The sequence below is a fragment of the Mastigoproctus giganteus genome, chromosome 8, assembly GCF_048544385.1.
Source record: "Mastigoproctus giganteus isolate SK-2022 chromosome 8, ASM4854438v1, whole genome shotgun sequence".
NCBI lineage: Eukaryota > Metazoa > Arthropoda > Arachnida > Uropygi > Thelyphonidae > Mastigoproctus > Mastigoproctus giganteus.
The window spans coordinates 179,806,139-179,830,230 of NC_143582.1; the positions used below are offsets into that span (position 1 = coordinate 179,806,139).

Here is a 24,092-nt window from a genome sequence, read left to right on the forward strand (position 1 = left end):
AAACCCCTTTCCAAATCATCTGTCTATCCCCTCTAATAATTTGTCTATTCTTCCTTTAAGAAGTTGAAATCAAATAAATTCATACACTTTACTGCATTTGATTTTTGATTCATGCAGATCATTCCACTCCCACTGAAGACTGACACTGAGTATTCAGTTCTAGGAGTCAAAGGTACACATAGCAACCACCCATACACCACCTGGCTGTTTACCAAAACAAACATTTATTCACAGTTCAGCATACATTTGCTAATAAAGGGCCACCAGTGAGAAGTAAGAATCGACAAAAACAGTAGTCCTGGCAGTGTTTCAGATTTTTATATGTATAATAGATTCACCTGTTCAAGTGATGCTATACAATTTAAAAAGATGTTAGAAACTTAGGCAGAACCATGGATAATAGCATTTGTCTAAACAGCCCAAACCTTAACACTGTATGCAGTGTTGATCTTCACTAGAAGAAGAATAGTCCCTGTGATCAAAAATTTAACACAGTGAAGCAAACAAATTTGTTTGAGCTGCTACTTACTAGTAGCAGATCAAATTAAAAGGCAGTAGAGATCCATTTAAAACAAGCTTCATAGGACAGTAAGCAATCAATATTCATATATCTGTGGTTTTGATTTGCAAGTAATTTCTTTCCAAGCTTATGTTACATTTCCAATATAAGTAGATATTTGTACCTACATAGTTATACCACAGAGGTGTAGACGAGACACTGATCTAATCAATGGATTAGGATCTCATTATAACATAAGTCTTATTATATCTACAGCACATTGGCAAGAATTCTTAACCGGACAAAATGTGATTCTTCTGTCAGTCAGCAACTTATGGAAAAAAGTACATCGCCGACTATATAACAAATATAAAGGAATCTCTAGATGAAATCAAACCATCAACTTGGAATATATGCTGTTGCCTGATGCAATGAAAGAGCTGAAAAGCAATCTCATTGGTAGAATTGCAGAGGATGGCAAGTTTGGCATATAATGTCAGAGGAGAGAGTTTCCAGAGCTCAGAAAAAGTAAGGTGAAAGAAGTGAAGGGAGCATTGCGATTCAAAAGTTGTCACTATCACTATCATTCTTGCAAATGTGCTGTAAAAGCATACGCAGAGATTTCTGACATGAAAGGATCTGGCTGACAAGATTTTTGAAATGGACCTGCTGATGGAGCATTTATGTAAAATTTAAGAGAATGAGGTTCACAAACGGCACACAAAAACTACAGGGATTTGTGATGAAAGATAAAGAAAACGCTAATAATGAGTTTTTAAGGATATCACAACTGAACCTTCTTCCTCTGCAGACTTGTTGGCTGGTTATTTGGTTTTTAGGAGCATTAGCAACTAAGGCCATATTGCTCCGGGGATATGCGGTGGTCATTCCCTGACCTTTCCGCATCCTCCGTATTTGGTGGTCACAGGCTCGAACCCCGGTCTAATCAAGAAGCGTGTGCTACGCACTGCTGCTCCTGCTCACCTGGCTACAGAGGCGACCCTGCGGACTTGTAAGACAAAGATCTTCGGGAGAACTCCACTTCTCTCTCTCTCTCTCATTTTATTTTATTCTTTATATAAAACATGTTCATAGTTCATTTTTACTGTAACAGATGTCATTACATATATTGCATGTTACTGCTTACTGTTCATTCTTTCTTATAAAAATGATTATTCATCTATAAAAAAGATTAATTTTTTTTCCCTGCCATAAGATTTTGGTCTTAATATTTATTGAAATTTTCAAGAACATATTCCCCATAAATATCAAGAGTTCACATAATTTTGAAATGCATTAACAGTTAAGGGGCTAAATACTGTACAACATAAAGTAACTTGATTTATGCTATTATTTATAAAAAATAATTTGCAAAAAGAAAATATTCTGGGAAAATTAAGTAGGGAAAAAAAAAATGCTTAAAGCACTTTTTTACCTACTTAAAAAGTAAAAACATCATCTAACTGGAGGATCAGTTCAGAGTATTTGTATTCGCTGAAATAAGAACGATTAGAAGAGCTTCTAAGTTTATAATTTTATTAAAAATACATAAAACATCTAAAACTTACTTTACATATCCAGACATTTCCACAATTGTATACACAACAGTGACAACAAAAGATACTACTATTACCACAAGGTCTACAACATTGAACCACGTCCCAAAAAATTCTTTTGGTCTGAAAATATATAACAATTCATAAAGACATTTCAAGAAATTAACCAAAAGTAAGCATTTCTTAAATAAATGATAGAAAGTATAAATGAATTTCAATCCACACTTCACTATTTAAATATATCATATCTGAATAAATACACTAGCTATAATTTAAATTCAACTACTCTAACATAAGTGAAAAATGGCAGATAAAACAGTTTTTATAGTTAACAGGACTATCATTGAGAAAACACAGATGAGAATCACACAAAATGGGGGAGGATGCAAAATTTACCACAGGTGTGTCGCACTTTTTTCTGAAATGAGACCAGATAGAAAAGTATGGAAGATAATTATTGCTTGAAAGCTATTATATTTTAGAACATTTTCTACACAGTGAAAGGCTCAACAAAGTTTCAAAATCTGCCAACATTTCGTCTTCATAAAGTTTATATAATATGTTAGTTGCCTCAATTCCCCCCCCCCTCTACATTGCTACTCTCACTAGTTCTTTGAATACAGTGCACAATGTCGGAATCACACGGATATTCTGCTATGTTGACCATGTAAACGTAGACAGGAGAAATTTACTGAAAGGTGTGGATCACTCACTTCTCCGAAAAACATATGCTCGTTTGTCGGAGTAAAGGGTAACCACAACACAGGTTGACCAGAGGCTATAATCAGTGTCGAGAATCTTCTTAATTCTCTGACTGGCTATGGAAAGCACATTGACTAGTGCGACTTCTTGGTATGTGACTGCATAAGTTTTATGAACACCACTAACTTTGTGGAACAGTAATCGTTTTCACCCTTAATTCACACTTTATTATTATTATTAGCCATATGGTGCAAGGAAGCCTGAGGCTTATGCTGCACCAGGCAAAAAAAAAAAAAAAAAAAATTCTGAATTAACCAGAGAAAGAGAGAGAGAGAGAGAGAGAGAGAGAGAAGTAGAAGAGAATCACCAAGAAAGAGAAGAATGATGATATCCAGCCCAGGACCCTGGGTGTGCCAAGCCCATACTCATCAGATGGGAGCCCTTGGGGGTTTTCTAATTACCTCAAGTGACTAACAGCCAGAGGTGAGAACAATTCATACACAGTTATCTCTCCTAATCCATTTGTTACATGGAAATTTTCTTCATTCAACGGAAACTATTTAAATTTAATTACCAAGGGGAATAAAAAAAATTCGCAATAAAGAAGAAAGAAATTCGCTATAATCTGCGTTAAACAAAGGTCTGACTGTAATTAAATCAAAAATTAAGCAATTTTAAAATACATAACAGATTGATTGTGCCATTAAAATGCTGGGAATGGGGCTTCACTCAACCCACCATAGTTTCGGCTCTGGATACTCAATAATTGCATTCAGGATTTCATTTGTAAAATAAATGATCATCTCAACAATGGGCTCGCAAATTTTCAAAAAAAATAACAATGGGCTCTCGCGAACCCACTATAGCTCACCACTGCTTACATCTGAGTGGCATCATGTTTCCACTATTGCTGCTATGTCTGCTTTTGCTGACATTTGTTAATACTTCAAATTCATCAAATTTGTTTACTGCCAGTATTGTGCACTTGTTTATGCTTTTTGTAATCCTAACACAATCCATGTATTCGCTTGTCCCATGGTGATCCCCAGCAGGCTTTGTAATCCCTGATACTTCGCTTTTCAGGCTACTATATAAAAAAAGATGCAGAAGTGTTATAAGTACGCCCTCATTATATACAGGTAGTCAATCTTTCAGTAGTGTAGCTAGGGGTCGTCAATGCCCGGGTGCAACATGCCTTCCTGACGCCCCTGATTGTGATAGATAATCCCCCCCCCTGCAATCTTTATGAATTTATAAAAATTACCACTCCAATGGTCTACGATTTGCATATTATTAATAAAATAATTTAAATAATACAATGAATATAACAAAACAAAAATATCAAAGAAAGTATATATAACTACAAAGAAATTAGAAAACCAGATAGTTTATGTTTATATATTTAGTATAAAATCATAGAAACAAAATATTGCAAAATATACTACTTTTAACATTATAACAAAAAACTAAAAATATGCAATGAAGGTGCCATTATTTTAATTGAATTTTTCTCGCTTTGAAGGACCTTTCACAAAACGCTACTGTTACAGGCAAGGTAAGAAAAATTCATAACTATTTCTATATTTGGATAAGATTCTATTAGACAATACTCATGAACGGAGAAGTTGTAAAGGGGTTACAGATTCTATATCCTGCAGAATTGATAAAACATGATTTTTCAATTATTTGTTGAAATATCAACAGATATTTGAAAAATTTGTTTTGTCCTCCAGTGATTAGCATTGCAGAACCAACCAAAAAGCTCAGAGGTGTGACATCACAAAACGGGCCATACTTTATAGAAGTTTGTAATTGGAGTTTCTCTGTTATTTTCAAATTTGTAAAACACTGTTCCTCCCTGATATTTTTTTCCTTAAGTGATTATAAATGCTGAATTTATAATTTTTTTTCACTCTCACAAAAAATTCTGGAATCATAAGTAGCACGTACAAAGATAATGCAGTATTTTTTTTAATAAATTTTTTATTTTAAACAAAGAACACAAGTTGACCAGAAACTATTATCCATGTCGGGAATACACCTTAATCTTCTGAGCAGCCTCCATAGCTGAGTGGTCAGGAGTGGGAGTGCAGTAGCACACGCTCTTTGAGCAGACCGAGGTTCAAGCCCCTGACTGCTAAATACGGTTGATCTACCAACCCGCACTGGCCAGCGTGGCAGATTATGGTCCATTTCCCTCAGCATGAATTGTTGAAGAGGCTTCCATCCTGCAGTGGGTTGATAATGGCTGCAGTTTTTAACCTTCTGACTGGCTATAGAAAGCAGTTGACTAGCATGACTTCTCGGTATGTGGGATAGGTGGCTACATGCGTTCCATTTACATTGTGGAATGGTAATCCCTTTAACCCTTAACTTTCACTTTCTAATTGCTTAAATTGCATAAAGGCCAGAGGTGGAAACAAAGCATACAAAGTAAAGTCACTCGTAACCCGTCTGTTATATGGAAATTTTCTTCATTCTACAAAAACTTTTAAATGTAATTACCAAAAGGAATTCACTATAAAGAAGTCCGTTAAACACAGGTCCGACTGTAATGAAATCAAAAATTAAGCAATTTTAAAATATACCTGGTCAAATGCACCCTTAAAATGCTGCACCTGGGGCTGGTGGCACACTTGCCCCACCCTAGTTCTGGCTCTGTGTATGTCCCAACAGAAGACATGCAATAATTAGTCACCTCTGCTTGCGGCTGCTGTTAATCTATTAGTCTGTGTATCCCTTCAGGCTAGCAGTTGTCTGACTTGCCTAACACTGCCTCAATAGCATTAGCAAATATTCTTTCACTCCTATTTAAGTGCCTCCCTTTCCTGTAAAAACAGTCTCTCCTGTTAACAAGCACAGATCAATCACACTGAGAAAAATTCTACCCAATGAGCCATGCACAATCTCTCCAGGGCTAAACTGACTGAGATAGCTATCATCAAGTACTTCCTCCTATCATGTTTGGTCAAACTGCAGACATGTTGGAAGCCAAATCCAAATGATTGCAATCAGCATTTAGAGAGCATATCTATCAGACTTGTTGAGAAATCCATAAAAACATGAACACACATTAATTTCATATGTGTAATAGAACTTCCTGCATCACAAGGGGATTGTCTGATGTACAAATTCTGCAGCTGTGCAACTTAGCATTGGTATTAATGTGTGCTGAGAAAGTGGACCATGATCTCCATCACTGTTCACATTACAGTAAAGCTGTGAGCAATCTCATTAAGAAATTTAAGGGCATCACTAAAAGAGACTATGGTCAAAAACAAATTTCATATAGGTAAAATTAGTAACATATGACCTATATAAAAAAATTAAAAGTACTAAAAGTAAATTGTTAAAATCTGAGTTGCAATTTTCAGTAACTTCCAATTTCTTTCCCAACAGAAAAACTTAAATATATAAAGGTTTTTGTATTACAGAATCACAGATCCATGACATCACTACTACTATGCCTAAGATTGTGAAATATTAGTCATTGGCTGCCATATGTTTGTGTGTATGAGGTAGAAGTGGTCTAACAGTCAAAAAGGCACCAAAATCCATCTATTTGAGCTTACTGTACTTAAAAGCATAACAGACTCAAAGATAGATGAATGAGTGACCCCTGTCCTAATAAATCTCGCATTGTCATACCTATGGATCAAAGGGTGACACGAGTAATTACAGTAATGTTAGTTTAACTTCTGTTCCAGGGAAAATAATGGAGTCACTGGTTAAAAAAACATTGCAGGATTATCTAGACAAGGCTGCAATAATAATTCAGACACAGCCTGGTTTGTTAAGGGAAAGTTTTTTCTGACAAATCTGATTGGATACTACACTGGTGTGCAAAACTTAAGGACCAACACTATTTCTAAAGGTGACAAACACAAAATCAAACGAAATAGCCTGTGGTGATTTGCATAACTGTGGCCATTCAGAAGAAAGCTGGTGCACATGCAAAAATTTGAATCGTGATGAGAGGGCTCAAACATAAACAGATAAAAGCAGCAGTTCAGCAGTTATGTGCAAATTACTGAATGGCGAGCACAATTGTTACAGATGTTTGATTGGTTTCATACAGTGCTACAGACAACGAAATGGCCAGTAGACAACATCTGGATGACTTTACCTGGCATCGAATAATTGGGAAGCTTGAGGAAGGTCGAAGTGTGAGGAGTGTGGCTGCAGAGTTCAGATCGCCCATAGCATCGTCTCACGTGCGTGTTCGGCCTTCAGAATGATAGGTACAGCAGTTCGAAGGACCAGTGGTGGTCACCCACAAAAAACAATTCCCAATGATGACCGCTATATACTCCTAGGCCAAGAGGGGCTGACACCAGACAGCAGGATCCATTGCAAACCAGCTGCACAGGACATCACAGTTTACTGTGGCCAGGCGACTCCAGAGAGGTGGACTGTTTGCCCGACGGTCAGTACGCTGTGTTCCTTTAACACCTGCCCATTGGAGACACCGTTTACAGTAGTGCATCGAACATAAGGACTGAACAGCATAATGTGGTAAGGTACTCCACCTCTTCTCTTTGTTCCATCTTTGGCAGTAATGCATCTCTATCATGGCAGCCAGTTATATGTTGCCATTTTTGAATAAAGTCCCTCTGTACTGTTTTGTTTCTGTTGTTGTGTCGGTATTGTTTCCTTCATCATTTCTGTACCTCACAAGGTTCCTTTGGTATGCTTTTCCCATATCCAGGCCACTCCTATGAGAAGGTGAAAACCTGAATGGTCCTTAAGTTTTGCACACCAGTATATGATGTGGTTAGAAAGGAACAGGATGCAAAACATAATTTTGATATCATTATACCTGGATTTCAGGAAAGCTTTTGATACTGTTGCACATGGAAGACGAACTGTACAAATTGGAGCAGTATGGTATTAAGGGCAAGTTGCTACAATGGATAAAAGGGTGGTTGAGTGGGAAAAGACAAGAGTGGACAGGAGAATTATACACAGAAATTTTGCTAGTAGGGAAAGGGAGGTAATTATCCCTTTGTATAAGGCAATGGTCAGGCCAAGGCCTTGAGTACTGCATACAGATCCAGAGGCCTCATTTTGGGAACGATTCGGAATGAAGAGGTCCTCTTACCAAGAAAGGCTGAAGTTCTCCATACTGCAGCGTCTTGAGACTAGGAACCTGCGTGGTGATTTGATTGAGATGTATAAGGCCTTGAATGGGCTGAACAGGCTCAATTCTGATTGGATTCTTCCTCTTGCTCAGATTACGAAAACCTGAGGGGGCATAATTTCAAATTGAGGAAAGACAGTTGTAAAATAGATGTGCAGAAATTTGCCTTTAGCCAGTGGGCAGTTGATTGCTGGAACAAACTTCCATCTATCATTGTGGAAGTTGATAGCTTAAATAAATTCAACAAGAAACTGAACAAACTTTTAGAGAGAATGAATGTGTGAATTTTTTTTTTGGCTGATGCTACATAAGCTTGCTTTCTTGCATCACATGCCTCTACCACCACCACCACCACCACCACCACTTTTGACTTTAAGAAGCTTGAGATCAGGTAACTGTAAGCAAGAAATTTAAAATTCAAACTTTGGACCTGAAATGAAATTCAATGACAACATATGCAATATACAGGGTGATTCACTACCAGTGCGACAAACTTGCAGGAGGTGTAGGGGACACAAAGACGAATCGGAATCACATAGCATTGCAGGGTCCGAAATGCCTTCATCATGCGGTAGAGGACGTTGAACGGGAGGTCGTGTGAACAGCGATCCTGCTGGAAGTCAGCATTTGCGAACCGGTTCCCGAGGCAGTAGGGTGGACAAGTATTCAAATGTTGAACTGGCCGACATGCACCTCGCGTATGGAGCTGCGGACTGTAACGGGTGTGCCGCTCTGCGCTTGTACCAGGAACGTTTCCCGCACAGCGTGCTCCTCATCATACGATTTTCGCATGTGTGCACAGAAGGTTACGTGAGACTGGTTGTTTCACGAGAGGTACCATGAATCGAGAGCGAACAATGAGGATGCCAGACAATGAGGAGAATGTCCTACGTCTTGCAGAAGGCAATCCGAGTACGAGTACTCGAACGATAGGCCAACGATTGGGTATTTCCCAATCCACTGTATGGAGGATACTGTCAATAAACCAAACGAGTTCATACCATCTGCAACGCATCCAATCATTGGATGCCTGCGGATTATCCCCCCCCCCCCCGGAGGACTTTTGCTACTTGGTTTCTTAAACAGAGTGCGGCAGACAGCGCATTTACTGCGTCCGTATTGTTCACGGATGAGGCTAGTTTCACAAAAGAGGGAACCTTCAATCAACATAACGCCCATTTGTGGGCTTTGGAGAACCCCCATGGTATGCGAACACGTGCAACCTCAACGCCGTTTCTCTGTCAATGTTTGGGCCGGCATTGTTGGAGACCACCTCATTGGACCGTACCTTCTTGCCCCTCGTCTGGACGGTAGGGCATACTTAATCTTTCTACAGCAAGTCCTGCCCGAACTTATTGAAGAAGCACATGTTCCTTAGTCGTTGCGGTGCTCAATGTGGTTCCAGCATGATGGGGCTCCCCCACATTACACCAATGACGTCCGCCACCACCTAAACGTTACATTTGGACAGCATTGGATAGGTCGTGGTGGTCCGGTTCATTGGCCTGCTAGATTGCCGGACCTATCATGCCTGGACTTCTTCTGCTGGGGTCAAATGAAGACATTGGTGTACGAGACCCCCGTTGATTCAGTTGAAGACCTCGTCGCTTGTATCTCTGTAGCTCCTGGGGAGATTCGAAATGCCAGGAATCTTCCGGAACATTAGGGGAATTCCATGCGGCGGCACTGTGAAGCCTGTGTGACTGCTTCTGGTCGAACTTTCGAACACCTTCTGTAGCATGGCTTTTTACCAATGTAAAACTTGTCATTAAAATGATTTCTGTTACACTAACAAATTGCTGTTCCTGTTCTTTTTCTTTGCTTCTTTGTTCACGCGACCTCCCGCATGACGAAAGCATTTCGGACCCTGCAATGCTATGTGATTCCGATTCGTCTTTGTGCCCCTACACCTCCTGCAAGTTTGTCGCACATAGTGAATCACCCTGTATATTAATACACAGCTATTGGATTATTTAGCAGTTAAGTTGTCAAAGTTCATTGATTATTCAGAGATACAAAGGACTGTGCATTAACGAACAGAACTAGGCACTTTTACCACAGAATAATTTACGAGGACTGGTATGAAAGTGATGCCTCCTAATTTTTGGCTTTCAAATGTGGTTTTGTAGATCATTTCGCATGTCACTGAGTGGTCACTAGAGGTTTCTAGTTTCACCATACTGAGTGAATTTTTACCAATAACATCTACAGTATTGTCACCATAAACAAAAATGTTTATGGTGACAATAATATAGATGAGAATACAGCTAGACGTTGGGTAAGACACTTTAAGAGTGGGAAAAGTGACATTAGTGGACAGTGTTTGTCAAGTAGTTCGTGGTTCCCCACAAATCTGCATTGAATGCTTTGTGATGTATGCACAACATTGCAAAGCCAGTCGGTGTGGGTTATGTGTGAATAGTGTGCTGTTCGACTGGCTTCTTAGTTACTGGAAGGCTCGATCACCATGGAAAGAGCCTTTCAGTATCCGTCCACCAGCATGAGGAGCCAAGCCAGGAAGGTAGAAGGGACGCCTGACAGGTTCCTCCAACTTGACCTCTCTCTCTCCACTTGCAAAGCGAGAGGGGTAAGAAAAGTGAAGGAAGCAGGAGTAGGCCGCATGGAAAGCTACCCCCCAGGCGAGTTGGAGCAGAAAAAGTGCAAGACATATAAGTGGGTGATCTCTATATAATGGACAGAGGTTAGGGAAGAAGAGAAAGTGGTAAAGTGTGAAAGAAGACTGCCTTGAAGGACAACTGCATTGTGAGTTGCAGTGTGTGTGTGTGTGCGTAGAGCTCTCAACAGATGAAGAACGTCGTGAGATAATTGTAGGCAGTAGAAGATCACCAAAATGGCACACTATTGAGTGGTGAAGGGTGGAGTTGAACATTTTATGGAGCAGGAGGTAACTTTGTAGATTGGGTGTCCACCCCCCCCCCCAGGGATTGTCCCAGACCAGCAGAAGAGCCTGAAAGCTCTAGGAGCAGCAGGGAACATGTTGGTGCATTGCAGAAGATGAAGTCATGATGGATGGACAGGGCAAAGCTAAAGATGGCTCTCAAGTGGTCACATAGTAGACACTGGTGATGTAACTGCAATAGTGCATCATGTGGAGCACAGAATCATTACTGGGATTAGTATATCCATATGGCTGACGTTACTTAATTTTTGTTGTGACTGATCGTGGAGGGGCTATTCAACAGAATGAGCTGCAGTAGTTATAGGTGTGCCAGTTGGTTTGAATGATAGTAGAATATGTTGAATGCCGCAGTAACATAGGCCGAGATGCATTTGTTTGGATGGTAAATCCTATTGCGATATTCTCTATGAAGGGCTCTCAATCTTTCTTGGTACTGATCAGCAATGCAGGGAGGCTCAGTCCTGTGTTTATGCTGGTATACTCAACGTGCATGCTTGAGATCATTCCATAGGCTAGTAAGATCCTGCCAACCACCGCGGGATAGCAGGATCTTATTTTTAGAACAGAACCTTGGACTTTTAGAACATTTCTTCACTGATGCTTTCAAGAGCAATGATTGAACAAAATCCATTTTCTGGGTACTGCTCATGGAGTGATAGCTATTGAGGACAGAGGAGCTGCAGGAGGCTTCCCAGATGACCTCATCAAAAATATCCCATTTAGCCAATCTTGTAGAGAACCTGGAAGTATCGTGCATATAGATTTGATGAGGGGTAACTCGATCAGTAATACAGTATGTGATAAGGTGGTGATCACTGTCACATATTCGTGAACCTGCCAATGTTGGAGACAATTGCTGAGGAAGGATGTTATAAGGGTAATGTCCAAGAGCAAAGGTCACCTCAGGCTTCCACTTTACAATAACCTCAGATAGAATATCTGCACAATTATATTGGCTATTAGAATTAATTCCTCGCCTATAAATTAACTGCTGGCAGCACCCCTTGGCTGTATGAACATCAGGTTTAATAATTTAAACTGATGTGCATACAGGAATAATTTAATTATTCAATCTTAGAACTGTTTATTAGCAAAATTGTAATGGTAATTGTAATCAAAATATTAGTAATTGTAATAATAGCAATTATGTTTGTAATATATTCAAATTTGTAACCCTTTCTATTTTTGTTCCCCCAACAGCATGGTCTGACGATGGGTATCAGTAAGATACCTGAAATGTCACCTTAATGTATAGTAATTTAGGTGAATAGTTTAATAAACTATATTATTAATTTCGTATGGTATAAGAGAGGCATTAAATATGGTAATAATCTTAATGAAAAACAACCATGTAATGTCCTTCCTAATTATATAAGAAAAATTGGTTCTGTGAGTTTGAAGTTGGACAGTAAATGGATGCTGACTGGTTGCAGCATATATTCGGACTGGTTTGGAAGAGAGGGGGAATTATAGAAGCCAATTCAGAAGAACAGTGTCCAATGAAATATATATTAAAAGGGCATGCAGAAGAAACAGATGTATATGGGAGAGAGTGAATATACTTTGTAAGAGATGGGACATGAATTACCCTAACTGTCCATTTTTGAATGGAGTCTAGAAGCCTGACAGATGTTTTGGGGACACCATCCCAGATGTGAAAACAATATTTCACGGTAGGGTGGATATGAAATTTGTACAGAGTGAGTAACTGTTTAGAAGAAAAGTAATGCCAAAAGCAAATAGAAAATCGGTTTATTAGATGCAGAGTAAGCAATATTTGCTTCCTTTGCATCTAAAAACAAATAAATTAGTGCCTTTTGTGTGTACATGTGTTCAACATGGCAACATATAAACTCCATTAATGATAGTATTGTTCATATTACATTTATATGTTTAATTAAATATAACCTTTTTAAGATTTTATTTAACAAAAACAAAAAAAAAATCTTAAAAAAAAAAACATTATCTAACAAAATATTGATTAAAAATGAAAAACTGAATCCAGAAATGCAGAGGGGTCTCCACTAACAACATTTTCTCGCCTCTTTGGGACCAGTCACATTTATTGGACTGGTCCAAAAGAAGGATTTAATGTGTATAAAAAAAAATACAAAAGTACAATGAATGCTGTGCTGGGTTGTGTTGTGTTTTTAATTCTGAACAGGGTGGAAATTGTTACTTATTTCTCTTCAATGTTGCTTAACATCAACATCAAAGATATAACACAAACCATAACTGTAACTTTTCTCTTTGTGTAAAAAAAAAACTTGAAAAAAAAAAAAAAAAAAAAAAAAAGAAGAAATCAATGTTATACAAAATATAAGATCACGAAGCATACCTCTTAATAAGCCTTTTTTTCATTGCATATCATTTTCATTTTGAGTAATTTCAATTCAGCCTATAATTTATTACTCCACAATACACTTTTTACTGTGGAGTAAATTGTGTGGTTAAATTAGGTTGACTCTAAACCAAATCAGATGTTACCATTAACTGGAAGAGTTAAAAAAATATGAACTTTTTAATTCTTTCACTATATATTAAAAATAAAAAATATGATGGATGGGAGTAAGCATATATTTGTGTGCATTAATTCGGTTATACAAGCCACAATAAATTTCTTTTGGTGATGTGGGGAGATTTTCATAACTCATTAGAGCAGACCTTCACTGCACATGAGATCAAGTACAATTAAGGGTTTTTTTTTTTTTTTTTTTAATAAAAAAGTACCTGTTTTGGATGGAAGGAGATTAGAAAATGACAAGCCAATTGCCAATTTACAGGTTCAACCACTGAAGTGTGCACTTTAGAATTACCATATACAATTTTATGGTAGCACCAGTATTCATTCTCCTTTTCTTATACAGCATATTTTTAAGTGGCCAAATAACCCAAATGTTTGAGGAATACTGTTATATACGCATGCATAATGCAAGAAAATAACAAATTTAATAATCTCACATTCATAATGCATTCTCTCATATTACCCTTTGGCAAATATCCTTAACAGCACCTCCACCACAAAATAACATATGAAAACTAGAGCTGTAAATTCATAAGCAACTTTTTGATCCTCTGGTTTATCAGGAGTCGCAAGATCAGCTATCAACACACAAATATCTATAATTACCAATGCCAAACTGAAGATTCTGAAAGAAAGAAAGAAATAAAAAAACCTAGTGACAAAAGAAGCTAAAAATTTCGATGTTATCTAACAAATGTGAATAACAATTCCTTAAAAAAAAAAAAATTATACATTTTAGTTATCAAAATCATAAATAAAAGGCCACTATGAGAATGGAGCTTAAATTGCCGTATTCTTCATTTGCAAGGCTACTATGTTACATGGGAAGTACAATGATTATACGTACAGGCAGTTCTCACTTTACAAGTTTTTTTCCCAAGTATTAACAAAATCGAAAATATGAACATTAATTGCAAAAAAATTAATGTTAAACATTCATAAATACTGCACTCCAAACCACGTGTGTAGCTATACGCAGTGTATCCCTTTTATGATATTAATCAGTTCCAAAGACACCATCGTATCGTTAAAATATCATAACGTGAACCCAGTAACACTGTTTTTTGGTAATTCGTTTCAAGATCTTGGAAGTTGAAAATTTTACTGTATAACTAAGCTATTTATCTCTCTAAAATGTCATTTTTAAGGTCATGAGCATGACCTTAAGGCCATACAAATGGTTGTGAGCATGGTCTGTAAATTGTATTAGTTACCAATTCAAATCATTAAAATGCACTACACTTTCATCGTTATCCCGTTATAATAATCAATTTTAAACGCTTCTTTGTGATATTTTTCTAAAGCACATTTGGAGGTTCCTACCATAAAAACTATTTGCACTTTCCGGCTTATTGGGCTTTTCTGTTACTGCAAACAATTATAAACAGGTAGTAAACTCAATCTTCTTGCATTTGCAACAATACTGATAGCTGGAATTGTGTGGTTTTTTATGTTATTATGGTGAAATGTGTTTGCTCTTTACTGAAATCTTCAATTGTATAAAAAAATTTTCAGAATCTTCTCTTCATTCCTTTTTTTTTTCAGCTTCATAAACTTGTTACTCCATGTGACTCGTGTTAGTTGCAATTTGTGTGTGCCGTTAAAAAATGCTTATGCATGCAATCGTGAAATTTATAATTAAAAGAGAGATTATCTTGGAAACAAATGCCTCTTGAAACATTTCTGAAGAAAACTCCTTGCACAACAAACCAACGAGTGCTGAGCCAATAATGAGTGATCAACGAGTGTGCATTTAATCGATGATGATGAAGAATAAACATTCTTTAACATTGGTAAGTCATAAATAATTTCTCTATTATTATAATTTGCTTGATTTTACAGGCAACGTTTTCATTTCTTTCAATAAATCAATCATTGTTTAAACAAACTAATTAGCTAACTAATTTCATTGTTGAGAATTTAACCCCTATTTTTAACCTTATGTTTATGGGAAATAAATTCCCGCTTCACGAGTGCGCGTTAGGAACGAATTAACTCGTAAAGTCGAGAACTACCTGTATACATAAATTTTTGAATTTGACGTTAAAATTGGACTAAGCTTATTACATCCTTATTACTGTGCAGATTTTACAGTTTCTAAATTTAAATTATACCTAATCAACTGGTTTTTTCATTCGGTGGAAAAGTTTTTTCTGTCATCAGTTTAGTCTAAAAAACCATCAATGTACTTAAATGAATGTAAATAGATTTTATTTTGAAGAAAAAGCAAAGAAACATAATACAGTAGACTCTCGATTTTCCGGGACAGACGGTAAAAAAAAAAAAAAAAATCCCAGATAATCGATTTCCTGGTTAATCCAAAACTAGTGTCCCCGACATACATAAGAGATATGTTCCAGAACCTCTTACGTAAGTCAAGTTTTACATAACTCAGGAATGACTAATAAAATATTTCTATTATATCCCTGATACACCAAAATTACAAAAACCACATAATATCCTCAGAAGAATGAAGAAAAATAGAATTGGAATTAATATTTTTAATTAGTTTAATTAAAAACTTTATTTCTTATATACCACTCTGGGGACAGCCAGAGTGGTATATAAGAAAAGAAAACATAAAAGGAAGAAAAAATGCATGTTATTGTACTGTAAAAACTGGTACTGTATGTATTTTGCAGCCTTTGTTATTATAGTTGACATCATTGGTGCCAATTCCTTCACCTCTTCTGTCTTTCTCCTTTATTATTGTGTTCACCATTGACACTGACAAATCTGAATTCCGTGCGATACTTGTTAATGTTTGACCATTTTCATACATCCTTATTATTTTAATTTTCTGATCCAACACAATCGCTTTCCTTTTCTTGGTAGATTTACTAGTACTGCTGTCACTTATTCTCTTAGCTAGCAGCATGATAATTGTCAAAATTAAATTTTCTGTAAAGAACTTCACAGGGTTAAGGCAAAAACTCACTATTATCACCCCACGCGAGCTCACATTTTACTAAAGCACATTTCTGGAGGTCACTACCATAAAACAATGAAAACAATTTGCACTTTCCGGTTTATTGGGCTTTTCTGTTAGTGCAATTCATTATAAATGGGTGGTAAACTCGATCTTATTGCATTTGCGATAATACCGATAGCTGGAATCCTGTGGATTTTTAAGTTATTATAGTGATATGTGTGTTCACTTCACTGAAATCTTCAGTCTTTATAAAAAAAACAAATAAATTTTAAGAATCTTCTCTTCATTCCTATTGTTAACCTTGTTACTCCGTATCTCACTTGTGCATGCCGTGTTCGTCGTTATTGATTGCTTAGTTTTTTTTGTTTTTTTTTACTGTTTTAAATTTTACAATCCTAAAAAAGAAAAAAATTGAGTGAAAAAAAATTAATGTAAGTCTGAAGTTACATAAGTCAGGGACTTACTGTATTGAAAAATGTTCAGCAACCTACGTAAAAAGTATGGCAATAGATAAAAAATGAAAAAAAACTTACCATGCACTACCCGCACGTTCAATACGATGCTTCCCTTTATTTTTTACGATGTCGAGTATGGTTTGGTCACCAACATTATAATGGTTCATTAAAGATTTAACAGATGCACCATATTCAAACTTTTGAATAATTTCAAGTTTTTGTTTAATTGAAAGCACAATCTTGTGTTTACCCATCATTTTTGTGATTTCTAAAAAAAAAATATTTATTATAAAAAAAAAATTTATATTCCTGACATAAATAACGAAACAAAATGTGTTTTTGCGGTGCGACAGAACACAACAATCGACGTGGTGCACTAAAACAAATTAAACTCTTTTTTTTTTTTTTTTTTTTTGAGCTACAGGTGTGAAGACAATGGGGGTTACAAGATTATAGGTACATTAATCTCCCAATGATGACTTATAACGCTGATTATTTATGACTTTCAAAACATCTGTTTATACCTATTCTAGTTATTACTTGAATTTATGATTTCTGGTTGATTTTTTTTTTTTTTTTTTTTTTAATTTGGAGTCTTGAAGTGTCCCAGGTAATCTGATCCCAGTAAATTGAGAGTCCGTTGAAGTTTTGTAGGATGTTTTCTCTTCAGCATGCATGTTTAGCTGTGCTGGTTATATGATTGCTTGTGCTGCATCTCCTCAAACTACAAATGTTGTATAATTATGTTCACTTTAGATTTTCTAATGTTTTTTAAAGGTAAAAAACATCAGGTAAAAAAAAAAAATATATATATATATATATATAGACTTCATAACTTAGTATCACTGGAATCTACATAGCCATTTTTTTAAAATTCAAACAACCATAACTCTAACTATTCAGAATAGGACACACGATAAACTTTTTCATTGTTTACAGGTCCTGAAATGATTGTGAAAATAGAGCCCATACGTTATGAAATTCCCCTGTATATATACTATTGCTATATACTTTGATTTTCACTTTATATCTGTATCTGTCACACTTAATTTTTATGCCTCGTGAATTATTAGAGTACTCGAGGACCGGGGTACTATTTCTTCCCTCACTTCGCCTTTTTCAGCCTTAGCTTTCCCACTCCCCCACCACCTCCTATTTGATGCATATAATTTGTGTATGTGTTTTGATATTTTTTACTTTTTTTTTAGGCTTTCCTTTTGTTTATATCTTAGGGCACACATACTTTTCCATGCAGTATTAACTAACTTGTTTTCCAATTTTTTAATATATAGCTGAAATTTTCCATATTTTATATTCTCTAATATCACAGTCTGATGTAATGTTTAATCATTCATTCAATGACATTAATCAGTTCTGTTAAGTTTAAATTCACTTTGCTTATTATCATTCTTCATTCATATGCCTTTTCTCCATTTCTTGAACTGTTAGTTTAACATTTGTTTCAATTAAACACACACCTCATATACATTCTGATGAAAATATACTATAAAACAGATTTAGAAATAATGATGGTGCTGATAAGAGATATACTAAATGACAGGAAAATATAATAGCATGTGTGAAACCATATGCATGTGTATGCATACTAGTGTACATGTTTGTTAAAACATCAATTTTTTTAAATTACACTCTTGCCCCAGGGCTGGCTCAGAAGGTAGGTAATATGGGCAAGTCACCTTGGGCTTCTGATTTTTTAGTTCCATGCACATAACTAATACACAATCAGAAAAATGAATTTGCTTCTTTAAACAAATGCACTAAGCAAAATTAATGAATGGGATTGCACTAATCATAACACTTTACAATATCATAAATACTGTGGTGTCATTTACTGCTCCAATTATTTAAACTGCTGAAAGGAATATTATTTTTTATTATTAGTTTCACTACTACTGGCAAATTAGTACCACTGTACATTTTTTTTTAAATTTATTTACTACAGAGATATCTTAAGACATTTTCAGAAAAATACATTAACTACAAATAAACAAGTTTATTTTGAGCATCAGATAATAAATTTCACACAACTGAATTAAATATCTAATTTTTTATGTACTGTGTGTAACATTAAAATCTCTATCAATAACACATTATCAAGCCAGTTATATTTTATAGTTCAATAATTTTTATAATAAAAAGCAGATTAATTGCACATTATCTGGCCACTTTATAAGAACCATGGGTGGTTGGGTTATGTGCAGAAATATGTAATCTGTATATAACACCATGTGACCCAACTAGTGTCCAAATTAGCTCACCAACAATGGGAAACAAGCAGAATCTGACTTACAAAGAAGTGTCAGCGAGAAGCCAGTGACTGACTGGTGGAGACTGCCCACTTCTTTCTCCTCTTTCCCCAGTCACGTGACATGGTGATGGTGAGTGCTGTTATTAGCGGCTCGACTCCAATGGAGCGAGTGAGTGCAAAAATTTTGTATCATTTGGAAAATGGAGGTTGCAAAAGTGTGATTGATTGGCGAATGTAGGTGAAATTGATAGCATCTGAATATAAGTGTTTTCAGTGTGAAAGTATAACAAGCTCAGCTGAGTGCAAGGATCATGCAGATGGTTTTGAGTGGGTTTGTAGAAAGAAAGGGGCCAATCCTCATCACGTTAAAAGTCAGTGCAAAATGGGTTGTGGTTCTCAGAGAGTAGGCTAAGTATGATTTTGATGCTCCTCCCTATTTTTGGGTTGGAAAGGTGCCCTGTGAATATGTCATAAATGAGCTGGGTGTGGGTTCCACAACTGCGAGTGACTGGAGAAGTTTTTGTCATGAGGTATGTGTCGATGTGTGCGAGTGTGAGAGAAAGTTGTATGATTGGTGGTGTGGGTGTTGTTGAGATTGATGAGAGTAAGTCTGGAAAAAGAAAATATAATCGTGGTAAAAAAGTGAATGGGAAATAGGTGTTTGGTGGGGTTGAACAAGGATCAGTAAAAGTGTTTTTTCTATGTAGTTGAAAATAGGAGTAAAGAAGTTCTCCTGGACCTCATTAAAACTTCCATTTTGCCCAGTACTACTACAGTATCAGAAGTCTTAGGTGACAAAGGGTTTAAGCATCTTGCTGTAAATCACTCGATTCACTTCAATGATCCTGAAACTGTGCTAACACAAACAGTATTGAGGGTACTTGGAGCACCTTTAATGGGCAGCTGTCGTTGAGAACAGTCAATGACCAGTTTGACTCCTACTTCGCAGAATATATGTGGAGTTGTAGCCATTCCAGCAGCATTGACTTGATGCTGTCGTTCTTCAATGATATAACAGAAATATACATGCCGGCAGACGAGGGCAGTGATTGAGGGCATCCCACTGATCAGATGAGTGTTTTTCTTTGTATTTTTTTGGTGGTGTTGTGTTTTTAGCAACAGTAATTATACAACTTGTTAGTTTCAATCCTAAAAAAATTTTTAGGTTTTTTTTTTTTTTGTTTGTTTTACATGAATTACACTCGCCAGAGTTAATCACATAACAAATCATGTGACACGACAATGAACTTTACAATGACACAGTGAGGAAGACATTGATTGACTGGTGGGCGAAGTCCCCACCAGTCAATCAATGAATTTTTCCTCTTCTTGCTGACAATCTGGTGGGTGCACTCTAATCTTAATATTTTACCGTTTGTTCTATTAATTTGACAATTCATGGTGTATTCAGTAGTAAGAAAAGGCGGAGGGGACATGCTATGAAGTAAGGAAATTTTTGGATATGGCATACACATGGTAAGAATATATCCAGCTCCTTGACATAACATGGGTTTGAACAATGCTCCCCACCTGCATGCACACTACTTGGACTCCCTCCAGTCCTGGCAGAGTAGAGGAAACGAGATTATACACTAGCTGATTCAGAACCTCCTAGAGAGTTACCAATAGGTTCGGTCCAGTGGATTATCTAGTAGCAGGTCTATGAACACTGTTTTAGAGCTGTATCCTCAAAATGTAAGGAATATTGCCATGATATCCATCATTCCCTTCTCTCTCTATCATTCAGGGTAATGTGGGAATTTTTTTGGCTGGTGCAGCATAAGCCTCAGGCTTCCTTGCACCATATGGCCAATAATAATAATAACCTCAAAAGACATCAATCATGCTGTATGATGGAAGGGATGGGAGAGGGTTTGCCAGAGCTTTGCTCTGGAGACTAAACATGGGTTCCACTTCAAGGTGCCTCTGTAGCCAGGTGGGCAGGAACAGCAGTGCATAGCACACGCTTCTTGATTAAACCAGGGTTCGAGCCCATGACCACCAAATATGGAGGATGCGGAGAGGTCGGGAATGACCAACGCATATCCCCGGAGCAATATGGCTTTAGTTGCTAATGCTCCTAAAAACCAAATAACAAACAAACCAACCACTTCAAGCATCCAATAAGCAAAACTGTGTTATTGCACCAGTTGATGAGCATCATCTACCACCTAGTATTACCTGGTAATACAGAGGGGTGGCATTCCTCTATGTGGTGTGGACAGCACACCTAGACCCCTGCTTACGTTGATTGTCACTTACGGTGTGCTAGGTGCCGTATTTCAGGACTTGCATATGGGGGTTATACCCAGAGTTACAGTCCCACCATTGTGAAGGTGCAAGCAAAGAATTTGGCTGTCACAGACCAACTGGACTTTGTCGACATTAGGTCCACTTGACTTGAGTGTCACCAGAATATCAGTTCCATATTCCCTAGTAGCAAACACAGCTTATCTGAGAGAATATCTGCGACAGCCTCAAGGAGCAAGTACCTCAAGAACCAGCTACTGATTACTGACTGTACATCATATCCATAATACTATCAGTACAGATAGCAACAGTTTTATCCACTTAATGACACTTGTTCTAATAAACACTGAATAAAGTTTAGTAAAAATGTCATTATGGCTGAGTTTTCATCCTTGATCTTTGTCTGATAAGAAAATCAGGAAGTAAAAAAAACAAAAAAAAAAAAAAAAGAAGAAAAATTCATTATTACCTTGAACATCCTTTAGAGAATAAGTAGGTAGTCATCTAATTTAAAAAGACATGTTCTTAATAAATGTGTTCTGCACAGTAGCAAAACATTTATTCCTTAACCTTTCAGTTCATGGACCTATAAAATAGGGCATCAAAGGGAAGAAGCTCAAAAATTTGAGCTTCTTCTCTTTGATACAGTAAGAGAGAGAGAGAGAGAGAGAGAGGGAAATATTATTATGAATTGCATCTATTTATTCAATACTGATACACCGTATACAGCAAACAGCGATACCAGTGTAGATTACATTTTAATTAAGGTAATATAAATAATACCATATAATATAATGTAATTACACAAAATAATTACTCATAAAATGTTTTCTAGTATCAAAATACAGCAGAAATGTAAGTATTAGTAAGGTCAAATGATGCAAGAAAGTGGACATGTTCTACATCAGCCAAAAAAATAAAAATAAATACTATTATAATAAACACAGCAGAATATTCATGCTATTTCCACAAGATAACCATCCAATACTACTTTAAATTCAGCTTGACTCACTGCCTCTGTCAATGTGAGGCAACTTATTTAGCGTTAAACAAACTGCTGCCCATAGCCAAACTTCACGAGATCACCTATTCTTTTATTCCTTGAGATTTTAAATGTGCACATTGGTTTCTGTCTTACCTATGAGAGAGAACAGACCTTCCTCATTCATTTTATTAGTATTAATAGTGAAAAATGATGCAAAGAAAGTAAGCTTATACAGCATGCAAAAAAAAAAAAAAAAAAAATTTTCCATTTCACCTATTCATCCCCTCCAATAGTTTGTCCAGCTGTTCCTTGAATTTATACCCTCATAGGTAGCACAGTTGGTAGGATTGCTGTCTCCCACACCAAGTTCAAGTAACATTAGCAGAGGCATATGATGCAAGAAAGCAGGCTTATGCAGCATCAGCCAAAAACCCACCCTCCCATTTCAACCCTCCAATTTGTTCCAAATGCCTGTCCATCTCAACCTTAAATTTATTTAGGTTATCAACTTCCACAACAAAAGATGGAAGTCTGTTCCACCAATCAACTACCCACTGGCTAAAGGCAAATCTAACATATTTGGCTCAATTGTGGCAGACTCCATGGAAACACTGAACTGGCATGATTCGGCAAATGCAATCTTAGATGCTCTTTTTCCGTTGGATGATCCAACCTCAGACTTAGCTGTTCATTCTAAAATCCAATCAGACAATGAATCTTATGTGTCCTCAACAACCACACAACCTTTTACATTGGATGAACTGCAGGATGTCTCGCATAAAGTTAATGTTCAGAAGTGCTCAGGACTAGATCTTATAGAAAACATTTTTATTATCAGAGTCTTGAAATTAAACTGTGATTTTTTAGTGTTTTAGTATCTTTAGTATCATAGTATCTTGAAATTAAAACCTTATGTTCTTCTAAACTTATTCAACAGATGCCTTCAGGAAGAAACTTTTCCGGATATTTGGAAGGTCACTCTAGTTAAGTTGATCAGAAAGCCGGATAAGCCTTCTGGAGCGGCTAGATCGTACAGGCCAATCGCTCTGCTGGCTAATTTGGGTAAATTGCTAGTGTGACTAATGGCCATTAGATTGAATACCCTACTGATAGAACAGGATCTGCTTTCAAGGAGTCAATATGGGTTCTGTCCTGGACATTCCTGTGAGGATGCTCTTGTGGACTTTGTCTCTTCAGTTCAAAACTCGGTACATAAATATACCCTGTCCGTTTTTATCGACTTCGAGGGTGCCTTCGACTCCCTTTGGTGGGAGAGCATCCTGGAGCATCTGCGATCGGTTAGATGCTCCAACCACCTTTACCTTTTAATCCGTAATTACTTTGCCAATAGAACCATAATAGTCAAGGCTAAACATAGTATCAAGATCAGTATCCAGAGGGTGCCCACACTGGGGTCCTTTTACATGGAACATGGTGCTGCAGCAGTGGCTCTCCCGATCTTTCAATAACGTCAAAATAATAGCACATGCAGACGGATCTCACCATCTTGGTAAATGGTAACTCTAGGGCCGATCTTGAAACTACCGCAAATTTTGTTCTCTGGGATCTCCACAATTGGACTGTGGCCAATAAGCTTGTCAAAAACAAAGATGATGATTCTTGGATGAAAGTTAGATATCCCTCGTCCTCTGTTGGGTCAACATTCGTCTCCCCATAGTTAAAGAGTTCAAGGTTCTAGGAGTGGTAATTGATTCCAGTCTCAGTTTTATTCCTCACTTGACAAACTTATTATCTAAAATACGTAGATTTATTGGTGCAATTGTTAGGGTGTCCCATGTTGAATGGGGGCTCTCCAGAAAAACTTTTAAGGATCTATTACAATGCAGTTTTCCTCCTTCT

The 24,092-nt window shown here is 36.8% G+C and overlaps 1 protein-coding gene across 1 annotated transcript in view; it reads right to left on the bottom strand.

The window, feature by feature from the left end:
- LOC150082041 (phosphatidylinositol 3,4,5-trisphosphate 3-phosphatase TPTE2-like) overlaps positions 1-24,092 on the bottom strand; it is a 199,605-nt gene that overhangs the window by 148,252 nt on the left and 27,261 nt on the right. The window contains exons 4-5 of the mRNA XM_090380409.1: positions 13,805-13,966; positions 2,068-2,178 (exon numbers count right to left, since the gene is read on the bottom strand). Coding sequence (XP_090236535.1) covers positions 2,068-2,178; positions 13,805-13,966 — 273 coding nt within the window. The remainder of the gene's footprint in view (positions 1-2,067; positions 2,179-13,804; positions 13,967-24,092) is intronic.